The following is a 14099-nucleotide window of genomic DNA, read 5'->3' on the forward strand; positions in this document are numbered from 1 at the left end:
CGAGCCTCCCTTCCTCTGCCCGCGTTCCCCCCAGGCGCCCCACGTTCCCCCCAGGCGCCCCACGTTCCTCCCCAGGCGCCCCACGTTCCCCCCAGGCGCCCCACGTTCCTCCCCAGGCGCCCCACGTTCCCCCCCAGGCGCCCCACGTTCCCCCCAGGCGCCCCACGTTCCCCCCAGGCGCCCCACGTTCCCCCCAGGCGCCCCACGTTCCTCCCCCAGGCGCCCCACGTTCCCTCCAGGCGCCCCGCGCAGCCCCACGGCGCCCCGCACCTTTCTGTTGGCTGCTTCCCATCTGTGCCCCAGCAGGGAGTGTCACTGCTAATTCTTTCACTGGCGCACAAATCGGCCGTCTCGTTTAGCGCTGGCCAGGCCGTCTGCCCCCGACCCTTCCTTTTGAGAGGCATTGTCTTCTCTCTGAGGAGTCCTGCAAATCCCATGCAGTGCTGTTTTCTCCAGGGGATTGTTATCGGTATTACCGCTTTCATTTCTATTGTAAATGTCATTGCAAGTGTGTAGTAAATGGTCACTCTTATTTTGAAAGGAAAACATGTCAATAAAATGAAATAAAAATAGCCACAGATTTCATAGATCTGGAGATGTCATCTCCGAGTTCCCAACCTCTGGGATTTTGTCATGACAACATGAGTCCTAAGCAGATCTGTGTGTGCAAGTATTTCCTTACAGATGCCTCTGTTTCAGTTGGTACACGTGTTTTTGTTACGTTCTTTTGAAATTAATTAATTTTGTCTTTTATATGCTCCTCCCCTACACTGTAGTCTGTGTCCATGGGTTATGCATATATGCATGTAAGTTCTTTCGTTTATCTCTTCCTGCTCCCCAACCCCTCAACCCCCTTCCCTCTGAGGTTTGTCAGTCTGTTCCCTACTTTCATGTCATGTATTTGTTATTTCCTGTTAACTTTCTGGTTAGTGTGCTCCTTTGGATAAGGTCAAGAACCCTTTTCCCATTCTGGAACAAACTGTCCATTTGCAAATAAAAATCCCCTTCACTTTAAGAAATTCGACATTTTAACAGTGTTTCATTTTTCTCTTAAAGTAGCTGAATTGTTAGGAATACCCTCTTGTAAAAGAAAGGTTCATAGACTCTCAGAAGAATCTGACCTCTGGATGCAAGTGCCTTTGGAGCGCTAAGGGGCCCACACCCAGGCGTGTGGAGGAGGAGTGGGAGAGCTGGACTCTGACAGCACGCATGCTGCTGTGTGAAGTTAAAACACACAGGGACAGACAGTAGACTGGGCCTGCTCCTTCTCCCCCCGAGCAAATATGCTGGGGCCCCTCTCTTACCTAAATGTTCTTTGGTATTGATTCTTTCCTGCCGAGGTCTTCCTGACATCCTTTTCCTATTTCACCAGCATAGAAATATGTTGGGAGCTGGCTGGAGGGGAGTGCAGTAAAGGAGGAGACACATATTATGCCCATGCAAAAAGGATTTTGCGAATTCTTAAAGTAGTTCCCATGGATTTTAACAAGGAGAGTAGAATTCTGGGGATAGGTGGTTTTATTTGTATATTTTTAAATATTTTTTATTGATTTTAGAGAGAGAGAGAGAAACATCAATGAGAGAGAACATCGATTGGCTGCCTCCTGCATGCCCCCCACTGGGATTGGGCCCACAACCTGGGCATGGGTGGATGCTCAACCACTGAGCCACACTGGCTGCACAGGATTGGTGCTTTTAGATAATGGACCTCATTTAGGCCAGGATTTTGTCTTCCCAGTTAATTGAAATATCAACAGTTGACGACCACACTGCACCCCTGCCTCCCAACAGGTGTTCATTTAATCAGTTTGCATTTTGATTTCCAGTGCTGCCAAGTTTAATAGACAGACTGGGAGATGCTAAAGACTCTGTGAGGGATCAAGACCAGACTCTGCTGCTAAAGATCATGGATCAAGCTGCTAATCCCCAGGTAGGGCAAGGGAGGCGTTCTACGGCCTGCTGGCATGTGTGAGGTACTCTAACATCAGTGAGTTACTCCATATAGAAAGACTTTCTTTTTTTCTTTTTGTTAATCCTCACCTAATATATTTTTTCATTGGTTTTTAGATAAGAGTAGAAGGGAGGGAAGAAGAGTGAGAAACATCGATGTGAGAGAGACACATCAATTGGTTGTCTCCTGCATGACCCCAACTGGGGCCGGGATTGAACCTGCAACCCAGGCATGTGCCCTTGACCTGGAATTGAACCCAAGACCCTTTGGTCTTCGGGCCGATGCTCTAACTGCTGAGCCAGACCGGCCAGGGCAGAAAGACTATTTTTTTTAATCTGATGTATTTCAGATGAAAATTTTCATAGCTTTTATTCATCCCTCTTCCCGATATTTAGATAAATAATAAATAACAAAGGGTGTGTTTTGCATAAATTGGTGGACTTAACATGGGTTTTCAGTGCTTGGTTTCATCCATAGACTTGAGCTCATTTATGTAACATTTCTATATTTCTCTGCAAAGTTATGGTGTCTTGGGTGTTAGGAAGCCTGACTGGAGCCTTTGTCTCTGTCTGTTAGTGAGCTGGGGCTGCTGGGACAGAGGGACACAGCCCTGCCTTCCAGGGTCCAGCTGAGCATTGTTAGGGAGGGGGATGTTATCAGAAAAATTCTTCCTAGGGAAGGTAAAAACTAGACTGGCTTTCATGGATGAGCAGATATTTGACTTGTGGGTGTAGACAGTGTTCTAGGCTGGGAGAGCAATATGAGTGTTTGCTCTTTGAAGTCACTCAACCCTTTTCAGCCTCCCTCCTCTCACCCATGAAATGGGGCCAACTATACCTCCTTTGGGGGTTGTTTTGGGAAAATTAAATGCAATTATGTAAAGCAGTGTGTTCTGAAAAAATGTAACTTGATACACAAATATAAGTCAGCATTTGTCAATATGCTCTTAAGATGACTAAGTGGGTTGGTTTCAGTGGGAACTAACTTGGCACCTGTTGAGAGGTCCCTCCTTTTTTGGCCCCATATTAATCGAAAGGCTGCAGAAGTCTCCTGTTCTCTTTTCACCTGTCCTTTGCCATCTGCAGTACGTGTGGGACCGAATGCTGGGAGGCTTCAAGCACAAGAATTTCCGGACTCGGGAAGGCACGTGTGTCTGCCTTGTTGCCACACTCAATGCGTAAGTGGGGCAGGGCCTGAGGGTTTCCTTGGCTGAGATTTTTTATTTTTAACTTTTTATTTTGAAATAACTATAGATTTCAGGGAGTTGAAGAGAAATGTACTGGGAGTTGCCATGCAAACCCTCTTCCCCACAATCCCCCAGTGTTATCATCTTGGCTATTCAATGGCAACACCAGGAAGTTGATACAACCACAGAGCTTATTCACATTGCTCTGGTCACACACCTGTGTGCAGTTCTGCACAGTTCTGTCGTGTGTAGTTCCATGTGACTACCGTACTGTCAAGGTACCTGTGCATCACCCAGGCTCCCTTGCTGCCCCTTTGTAGTCATTCCCTAACCTCTGGCAACTGATAGTCTGTTCTCCCGTTCTGTGGCTTTATTTCAAGCATGTTATGTAAATGGAGTCATTTACGTTGTATGACTCAAAAAACCTTTGAGATTGGCTTTTTTCATTCCACATACTTCTCTTGAGGTTACGTATGTGTTGTTACTTAAACAATAATTCATTTCTTATTGCTTAGTAGAATTCCATGGCATAGACGTATCAGACTTTGTTTAACCATTCACTTGTCAAAGGACATTTTAATCATTTCCAGTTTTTGGCTATTATAAATAAAATTGCTTTAAACACATGTACAAGTTTGTTTCAGCATCAGCTTTCATTTCTCTTGGGTCAGTGCTCAAGAGTGCAATGGCTGTTCATTTGGTATATTCATTTTTAGGTTTTTGTTTTTTTTGTAGTAACTTTCTATCCTTTGTACAGCCAATTTTTGTACCTGAGGGGTGCACCAGTTCCTGGAGGTACTCCAATACTGGGTCGATGCCTGGTATGGATGGAGTGGACTCCTAGTCTATCTCTCTGCCTCCAAAATTTATTTAATATGCTGTCCTTGGATAGAGGACATATTTGGTGTTAAACTGAGAAGAACAGATTTCTATGTTCAACCTTAGCCAAAACTTTTAGTTTTAAAATGAAACCGCCAAACTATTTTCCTGAGTTGTCTATGCCGTTTTATATTCTCATCAGCATTGTATGAAGGAATCAATTTTTTTATATCCCTACTAGCATTGAATGTTATTACTGTTTTTAATTTTAGGCATTTTGATATGTGTGTAATGATATCTCATTGAGGTTTGAATTTGTATTTTCTTAGGGACTGTTGATGCTGAATATTTTTCATGTGCTTATTTGTAGGAGAGTCCTTTTTAAAATTAAAAATTACAAAGCACTGTTTTAGTTGCATTATAGAAAGTGTACATAAAGAAGAAAATTATGATTACCTATAATTATAGCACCTTCAGATAATCACTGTTAACTGTGGTGCATTTTATTCCAAGGCTGTAAAGTTAGACTACTTTTAAAAACAAAATTGGGATTATAATGTTTATGTCACCGTGTAAAATTTACCCCTCCTAACATGTTAGCCTTTTCAGTGCCATTAAATTTGGTCATATGTATTGGAAGTTTTAAAATGTTTCTAAGGAAGAAACCAGATTGCCAGAGAGTTGCCTTCACAAGGGTATTAGTGACAGTGTTTGTGATGGTGAATGTTGTAAATCAGTGTTCTCCAGCAGGTGGTGTTTAGTTGGAATCCTCTGCAACCACTTTATCAGTCTTTTTATTCAGCTTCTACTACCTGAATGTCAGTCGTAGCATCGAGCTGTGCACAGATAGAGAATTCAGCGAGGACCTTCACGGACTCCCAGTTTAGTTGTGTCTTCTTAGCTGGCCAAAATAGGAACTATTACATGACATAATAATGCAGAGACAGCCATGTGGGAGGCAAGCAAGACTGGGAAAGGCTGGGCTCTGGCTTGGCCTTAAAGATTGGGGCCAGATTGGAGAGAACCTGAGTGCCAGGGGGAGGACATGTCGGTGAGAAGCGCTAATGGTTTGAACTCTGTGCAAAGGGATTGCCATAGCACACTTATTTTGGAGCTATATGGGAAAGAGATGGGGACAATGGGAAGACGAAAGCCTGGGTGTGAGGTGGCAGTTGGGCCAGGGACAGAGGAAGGGTGAGTGTGGCCAGAGAGGCTTCTGTTTCCTCTTTGTTTTCACCAGTAATAAAATACTCCTTTTGCTTTCAGCTCTGGAGCCCATACTTTGACACTAAGCAAGATTGTGCCACATATATGTAATTTACTTGGAGATCCAAACAGCCAGGTGAGTGTGTTTAAATGAGGAGTGATCATTGGTTTTAGACAGTTAAGATGTATGTTGGTGTTCTGTGTACACCTGACAGACAGGTGGGAATTTATTCATCTTTATAGAACTTTGATTATTGTTTGAAATAATTAGCATTAATGCCCTTCAGCATTTATAAGATATCACCGGTAAATGTGGTGGCCACTCTGTCCTCTTCTCTACATGGGGCTGAGTCTTCATTTGCTTATGAAGGATGTCACCCAGACCAGCCTCCAGGACCATATCACTCTGGCCACCACCTCTGCACCCAAAAGAGGGTGGGCGCAGGGGAGAGTGGTCACTGCTGATTGAAGTCAAACAGTGCTTGCCTGTGGGGTGGGGGAGATGGACTGGAAAAGGCTGAGGGAACTTTTCTGAGGCGATGGAAATAGTGTGTTTTGCTTTGGTTGGTGGCCATACAGATGTGTACACCCGGTGGAAACTCCTTGAACCTTTAAGAACTGTAGATAGTTTATTAAATTTTACCTAAATTAAACACACGCATAAAACAAATGAAAACACAGCAGTACTTGCTGAGTGTGAAGGGTGGGAGAGGAGTCAGTAACCTGTGACAGGTGCCCAGCTGCTCCCGCAGTTTTCCAGGTCTGGGCTCCAGAGCAGCCAGTTCTCACCTGGGCTGGTTCTGTTCAGCGCTGAGGCGTTTGTATGACATCAGCTCATACATACTGTTAAGAAAAACACTTCATTAGGTAGAAGGACTGAAAATAGGAACAAAAATTTACCAAAGAAATATTTGTACAGTAAAAAGGCCTTCATTTTATTTATTGATTGATTTTAGAAAGGAAAGGAGAGAGACATCGATTTATTATTCCACGTATTTATGCATTCATTGTTTGATTCTTTTATGTGCCCTGACCAGGGGATTGAACTTGCAACCTTGGTGTATGGGGATGACACTAACCAATGGAGCTTCCCAGCTAGGGCCAAACAGGTCTTCCTTTATGAAGTGACTTCCAGAGAGGCTGTGTTGTACTCTCTCCTGCTTTCACCAGCTCTGGGACACCTCCTGTTCATGTCTTATCTTTTCTTTTTTATCTGCGCTCTTACTCCTAGTTGCATTTTCGCGCCTTCTCTCTGCTGCTCTGTCTGCTGCTTTTCATTCTGTCCCTGGCCTCTCAGGCTCCTTGGTCTTCCTGCTGGCACCTTCTTCTTCCCACTCATCCTCTTATCCAGCCTTCCTTGAAAATACATAACATTGGAAATATAATTTCTAGATATTTTTATTTATGGAACCATACTTTATGTTCAACATTAATTTAAAAATAAACGACTTAAACATTCTAAATTACCAAATGAGTTATTTTGCACCCTTCCCCTTTTGGATGTTATCTCCATTTTTGTCTTCTGTGGGAAAAGTCTTTTATAGAGGTTACACTTTGAGGACATTGCTGCTGCCACATGGTGTCCTTTACTGGAGCAGAAGTGCCAGCCTGGCTAGTTAAACTTACTTGTTCCTTGTGCAGTTGCTTACTTGGCCACACGAGTGCTGTGAATAGTCGCACGGGCCTGTGGGAGATGAACACTGGGGGTAGAATGAGGTTGGTGCTCTCTGGGCAGCTGTCAGCAAGATGTGGTAGATAGAGTCAGCCAGGACGTTCCAGACCGAGTCCTCTGAAGATGATCGTTATTCACATCTGCCTTAGGAGCGTTTCATCAGCACATATACATATGTAGCACAGAGACACAGGCCACATCTCCCAGGACCCCTCCTGCCAGGAGGCTTCCCACCCGCTTCTCTGACCTGCTTAAACAGCCCTTTTCCTGGGTGCATGTGTTGCTTGTGCTCCTGCTTTTAACCTGGTCATTAGTCTTTCTTGCTAGTGACTGGCCCCAGAGGGTCAGGACTGTAACTTGCTCCTCATTATCGTCTCAAGACTGCCTTTCAACAGTTTTTGGATTGAGTAGAGACCCCACAACTATTTGAATGACTTGCCTTTCTTAGCTGTTTATGTCGTTTCAGACGAGAGAGGACAGTTGTGTCTTGTCAGGTGCCAGATGTTGTGTTAGCCTTTGGCTCAGTGCGGGGAGTCGCCCTGGCTCTGCAGGCGGCCGCTGACACCGAGTGTGAACTGTGCTGACACTCCTGCCTTAGAGGATTCGAGTTCCTTTGAATATTGTTCTAAGTGCAGTGTGACTCAGAGCCGGCCAGCCTCTCAGAAGCTTCTCAGAGTGCCCACAGATAGATATATGGATGTGTGCTTGGGATGCTTTTGGCTTCAAGTAACTGGAATCCCAACTCAAAATTGGTAGATCAGTGGGGAGAATGTGTCGTCCTGCATAAAGAGGAAGGGGGCTCTAGGGTATGCTAGTGGAGCAGGGATTTCTCCAGACTTAACGGTCACATCTGCTCTCGTGTTTGTTTTGCTTTTGGTTTTAAATATGCTTTTATTGTTTTGTTGTTTGTTTGTTTGTTTTTAAGAGAGAGAGGAGGGGAGAGAAAGAAACATTGATTGGCTGCCTCCTGCATCCCCCCTCCCCCCGCCCCAAGGGATTGAGCCTGAAACCCGGGCATGTGCCCTGACTGGGAATCGAACTGATACCTCTCAGTTCATGGGACGGCACTCAATCCACTGAGCCACACTGGCAGCTTTCATGCCTTTGTACAGTCTGTGCCTCATTTGGAATCTGTCTCATTCCATCTTTATCTGGTAAAATGCACTCCTTCTAAGCACATTTTAAGTGGTTCCTTCCTTTTCAATAAAACTTTTCTTGGTATCCCGTAGTATGCTTGTTCCCTCCTTTAAACTATGAGCTCTTTGTACTTTTGTATGAAATGTATTTTATTATATCCTGTCCTATACTACATGTAGACTATATGGACCTTTCCCCATTTCCCCTCTAGCACTATTAGTTTTTTCCCCCACTTTTAATTTTTATGAGCTTCTTGAATACAGGGCTCTGTGTGGCCTGTACTACCCATTTTTCTTGCTTACTAAGGGTTTGATCCCAATCCAGAATATCTTACATGGTGTTTTATTTTTAGTATAATTTATTTATTTCTGGTGTTTTCTAATTTGGAAAGATGCCCTGAAAATTCTAGTTTCCTGACATCATCATAAAGAATGAAAAAAAAAACCACACACAAAAAACTGAGGGATATGGACTTGAATATGTATTTGCGATGGGACCTAACTTTTTTCAGCTCTTTGAAATTGTACCTGCAGAGTCAAAACTGTTAACCATGGCTTAATCTGTTAATAAATTTCTAAAAAGGATTGTACTCACAGTTGCATTGGTAAACTGGTGATGAACTTGGGGTGGTGTGGAGCCTCTTGTGTCCCAGGAGGAATGCTGTGGGGTGACACCGAGCACCTGTAAGATCTCTTCTTTTACATCTAGGTTCGAGATGCAGCAATAAACAGCTTAGTGGAAATTTACAGACATGTAGGAGAACGTGTGAGGGCAGATCTCAGTAAAAAAGGATTGCCACAGTCTCGGTGAGTTCAGACTTTTTCCCTTCTTCTGCTCTTTCCCCCTTCTCTTTTTCAGTTAACATTTGGTTTGCACTACTAATTTTGTTGCAATAATTTTATTCAAAGAAATGTATGGTTTGTGGGTTCGTGGTTGGAGATCTTGTGCTGATCATTGTTCAGGGGTTCCTTTCCAGTCCAACTCCGCAAAAGTAAGACTCTCTCACCCAGACATCTAGCCAAGTCCTGTGCCATGTCCTGATATTAGAAGCATATTTGAAATTGATTGATTTTGAAAATTCAGCATTCTTTTGGTTCCTATGATTCTATGTATGGTATACACATAGCACCTAGTTATAGTTTGTGCTGAGAATATATATTTGTTTGAATGAATAGATAGAGCATTTCTAAGAACAAGTTGGGTTTGGAAACCATCTTCGATATGGTAGTATTCTGTTCAGTAATGTCAGCCTCACCATGTCAAAGTCAATGCATGGGGATCAGCTTTTTATCAGATCAAGGACACTTGTGCCCGGATGTCTCTGTTGGGTCAGAATTTAAAAAAATAATGAATAATTGGATTCCAGATTTGAACTGTGATGTAGAAACCTTGTATCAAATGAATTTTAAACCCTTTGCTCCGTCCCATTCCTTTAAGGGGAAAGTAATATGAAAACCCTGGGAAGTTAGACATGGACTGGACTCAGAGCAGCGTGTCAGAGCCTGTCATTGTGACCATGGAAACAGTAGAGGACCAGAGACTTGAGTGACTTGAGAGACCACACAGCTAATAAGAGTCAGGGCTAAGATTGAAGTCCTGTTCTCTGACTTGCCTTTCAATTTTCTTTATCCTATTTCACAAAAGAGTTTATAGAGCATCTGGATGTGGGGTGGAATATTGAAATATACAGGGTCATTATGTCTTGATGTCCCGTACTTGGATATGACAGAAGTGGGCCCCTGAGGTAGGGTTTCCATGAGCAGCTGAGTGGACTATACTTCTTACTGAGTCATGTCTGACCCCAGTGTTGCTCTCACCGTGGTCCCTGTGCTGTGCACAAGATAATGAGATGGGAATAAAACTACTCTTCATATGTATTACAAAAGGACATCTATGAGAATAGAGTTTTTATGACTATTTTATTAACTTCAGTCTTGACTTTGAATGGATGGTGAGAACACTTATGGTGAGAGATAAACTTAAAGACAAAACTACACGAAACAATCTCTTGGGCAAAACTGGAGGACACAGATAAACAGGGAGAGCAGGAACTGGAAGGAGAGGGCTGTTTGATGATGTCACGATCATTGTTGGGAAAACAGGCCTTAAGCAGTGAGACTCTTTCTTGCTCCAAGGATGGCCTCACCATGCTGTGCAGCCCGTAGTGACCCTAGGCCATGAACAGACCATCTTACATAGTGGGATTCCTGTGCAGTGTTCGAAGGTTGCTGTGGTGAGCTCATAGGTCCGGGGAAATGACAGGGCGAAGCAGATCTAGAGAGGTGGGTGTAGAAAGGAGTCAACATAGCAGGCCTGAGCTGCTGTCTGTGGAAGCACCTGCTTGCAGAGTTGGCCCTGGGCTGGTGTTTGGAAACTTGAATTTGGGGAGGGAAACCAGTATTCCCAAAGAGTGGGATGAGAGTAGCTCACTGTGCTCCACTGTGCAGGTGTGACTCCGAATACCTGCTTGCCTTCTGGAAGTCTGACATTTTGACAAATGCTAGTCAGAGGGTGTCTATGTGACCAGCTCTAATAAAACCCCCAGACACTGAGACTGTAATGAGCAGACCGCATTTCACATGTTGTCCCGACCTGTAGCTGGGGGAATTAACCATGTCCTGTGTTACTTCACCAGTGGGGACTTGAGGAAGCTTGTGCCTAGGTCCCTGGTCTTCACCCCACACACCTTTTCCCTTTGCTGGTTTTACTTTGTGTTCTTTAACTATAATTGTCCTGTAACAGTCATAGCTGTAAGTAGGACTATATGGTGAGCCCTGTGAACTGTCTCAGCAAGTTGTTAAATGTGGGAGTGGCCTGGGGGATCCTTAATACAGAGGGTATTTTAGGTAAGGTCCCAGAGGTAGTTAATGCCAGAACTGGGGTGAGAACCATTTCTTTCAGACTCCCAGGCATGTATGTCATGTGTTCTTTCTACTAACAAATACTTAAAAATTTTTTTTTTAATTTCAGAGAGAGAGAGAGGGAGAGAGAATATTTAGGTGAGAAGAAACACTGATCGGCTGCCTCCTGTACACGCCCCAACCAGGGGTCAAATCCGTAACCCCGAAATGTATTCTGACTGGCAATCGGACCCAAAACCTTCTGGTGCACAGGATGACGCTCCAACCAACTGAGCTACACCAGCCAGGGCCAAATACTTAAATAAGTAAAAAGCTACAGAAGAGCTGGGCCTCTGTCAATAGGAATGGGAGTTTCATGTTACTACAATCTTGCCAAAAAATTCTGAACCAGCCCTGGCCAGTTTGGCTCAGCGGTTAGAGCGTCGGCCTGCGGTCCGGAGAGACCCGGGTTCGGTTCCCGCTAAGGGCACGTATTTCGGTTGCAGTTTGTCCCCGGCCCTGGTTGGTCGTGCGGGTGGCAGCCACTCGATGTGTCCCTTCACGTCGATGTTTCTCTCTCTCTCTCCCTTCCTCTCTCTCCCTCCCACTCTATCTGTACAAAAAATGGAAAAATATCCTCGGATGAGGATAAAAAAAAAAAAAAAATTCTGAACCAAATGGAGAAGGTCGTCCTAGCAGAAATGGACCCACATACTTCACAGTCATTATTGTAAAATTCTAGAATACACAATGCTTGGAGAGTGAGGCTAGTAGTTCTTTAAAAACTTTGCTCTAGTGAAAGAACCTGAAGCTTCAAATGTATTTGGATTTATTACATGACTTACCTAAGATCTAGCACTGTGAGGGTCAGAGGCTCTGGCTCACCTTTATCTTGTTGGGGATGTGTCCAAATGGAATGAGACTTAAAGAATCCTGCCATTGTTGGGGAAGGTCAGTGTCTGCTATTGTGGCTCTGAGCGGCTGACTGGAATACTCGAACATTCTGTACTTCTGTTACATCGTTATAGACTTTTTTGTTATTATGTGAGCGTAGCAGATTTTTCAGCTTAGCAGGATTCCATTGCCCTAATAAAATATTGTAGAATTTTCTTAGTGCTTTCTAAAACTTGGACTTAGTCCTGGAACAAAAATGCTGACCTCTCACGAGTTTGTTCATTGAGTGCTATATTTGAGAAGATTAATTGTAACTCTGAGAAATAATATGATGAAAAAGAATGCCTTAATAGTAGCTAAATTACTTAAATGATAACAATATTCTCATTTGAGCAGAAGTTTTCTTTGTTCATTTCACAGTTGGGAAAAAGAGACATACATTCATCAGCTTCACTTTGGCGGAGCTGGAATTACGTGTTTGGGCCATGTGTTAAAAGTTATTTTAGTCTTATTTTTTTTCCTTTATTGATTTTAGAGAGAGGAGAGAGGAAGGGAGAAGGAGAGAGGGAGAGAAACATTGATGAGAGAGAACACTGATTGGCTGCCTCCTGCATGCCCCGCACTGGGGATCGGGCCCACAACCTGGGCATGTGTCCTGACCGGGAATCATACTGGTGACCTCTTGGTGCATGGGTCAACACTCAACCACTGAGTCACACCAGCTGGGCGTTATTTTAGTCTTTTCACCTGGTGGCTAAAATAATAATGTGGCAGCTTATAAAGCAGAGATATTCAACCAAGTCATCATCGTGTTAGAGGGTTTCCACCCCCCACACAGGGTCTCAGCATAGTTGAGCTGTGAACTTCAGTTAGTGCAGTTTTTGGCCACTTTACATTGTTTAATCTATTATTTTCACAGTTATGTACATGATATGTGCAGAACGTACACAATTTGTAGCTATCTATTGTGAAATGCCATATAGTTGTATGATATTTGGGAAGTGTGCTTGGCAATGAAATAAAGTATAAACAGACCCCTGTAACTCCTGTGCCTTACTTCATAGACATGTGCTTTTAGCATGCTACGACATTCACTGTTCTCCCATTGATATTCCAGAAAATATTTTTATTCAGTGTGGTATATTTAGTTTCGAAGCTATGGATAAAAGACTGGTGTTAAGTTTTTCTCTGGTACCATCATTTAGGAACCAAGCTCCTGAAATAGCAGCTGCTTTAACCCTGAAGACAGTTTCATTTGTAGATGAAACTGATGCATGTCATCTGATACATTGTAACTTTGGTAAACTTACTTGGTGAACCTGTAGTTTTGAATAGCTCCCATAATATTTGTTTTGCTGTTTCAACCTATTTACAAGTTTATAAACATTCACTAGACATTATTACTTAATGATTGTGTTAGTAAAGGAACATGGAAACTTTCTTATTTTTAATTTGCTTGATAAAGCTTTAGTGCTGTAGAGAGGGCCCAAGGCAAAAGCAAGATGAGAAATGTGCTCTGTGATATCTCCTCTCATTCTAAGTTTTGTTTACTGCCAGTCATTTATACAGAGAGTTGACTAGGTTTATAAAATATATTGGAAAAAGGCAATTCCTTACCCCTTCTGCCATTTTCCCACAGAGGCAAACACTGTCACCTGTTTTTATTGATTCTTTTGTATCTATTGCTGTATCTCTAAATACTATGCATGTATTGCTAAATCTTAGTTTTCTGTCACTATGAGAATTTATTTCACATCATGGAGAAATTTCAGCTCTCTTTGCAGCTGCCATCTCGTCATCCACCAAATACAGTACGTTTTCATTTTGATTAGAACATTTAGTTTATATTATACTTATGTATGCCATTCACAGCTGCTAGTTATATTTGGTCAACTGTGATTACTTTACCTTTTTTCCTTACAACCTTTTGTTTGTCTTGGGTGATTTAAAGAAAAAAGTCCTGCCCTGGCCGGTTTGGCTCAGTGGTTAGAGCGTTGGCCTGCGGTCCAGAGAGACCTGGGTTCGGTTCCCACTAAGGGCACGTACTTCGGTTGTGGTTTGTCCCTGGCCCTGGTTGGGTCGTGCAGGAGGCAGCCACTCGATGTGTCCCTTTCACGTCGATGTTTCTCTCTCTCTCTCTCTCTCTCTCTCTCTCTCTCTCTCTTCCTCTCTTTCTCTCCCACTCTATCTGAACATAAAATGGAAAAATGTCCTCGGGTGAGGATTAAAAAAAAAAAAAATCCTCACCCAAGGATATTTTTCCATTTATTTTCAGACAGGGGGTAGGGAGGGGGAGAAACATCGTTGTGAGAGAGACACATCGATTGGCTGTCTCCTGCACGACCCCAACCAGGACCAGGGACCGAACTGCAACCAAGGCATGTGCCCTTGACT

At 43.4% G+C, this 14099-nt stretch overlaps 1 protein-coding gene across 14 annotated transcripts in view; it reads left to right on the forward strand.

The window, feature by feature from the left end:
- The window catches only part of CLASP1 (cytoplasmic linker associated protein 1), a 279036-nt gene that overhangs the window by 99107 nt on the left and 165830 nt on the right, over window positions 1-14099 (forward strand). For all 14 annotated transcript variants that reach the window (XM_036253618.1, XM_036253629.1, XM_036253619.1 and 11 more), the window contains exons 4-7: window positions 1827-1930; window positions 3037-3128; window positions 5223-5298; window positions 8680-8777. In XM_036253618.1, coding sequence (XP_036109511.1) covers window positions 1827-1930; window positions 3037-3128; window positions 5223-5298; window positions 8680-8777 — 370 coding nt within the window. The remainder of the gene's footprint in view (window positions 1-1826; window positions 1931-3036; window positions 3129-5222; window positions 5299-8679; window positions 8778-14099) is intronic.

Source organism: Molossus molossus, unplaced genomic scaffold, assembly GCF_014108415.1.
Source record: "Molossus molossus isolate mMolMol1 unplaced genomic scaffold, mMolMol1.p scaffold_m16_p_11, whole genome shotgun sequence".
NCBI classification, from domain to species: Eukaryota; Metazoa; Chordata; class Mammalia; order Chiroptera; family Molossidae; genus Molossus; species Molossus molossus.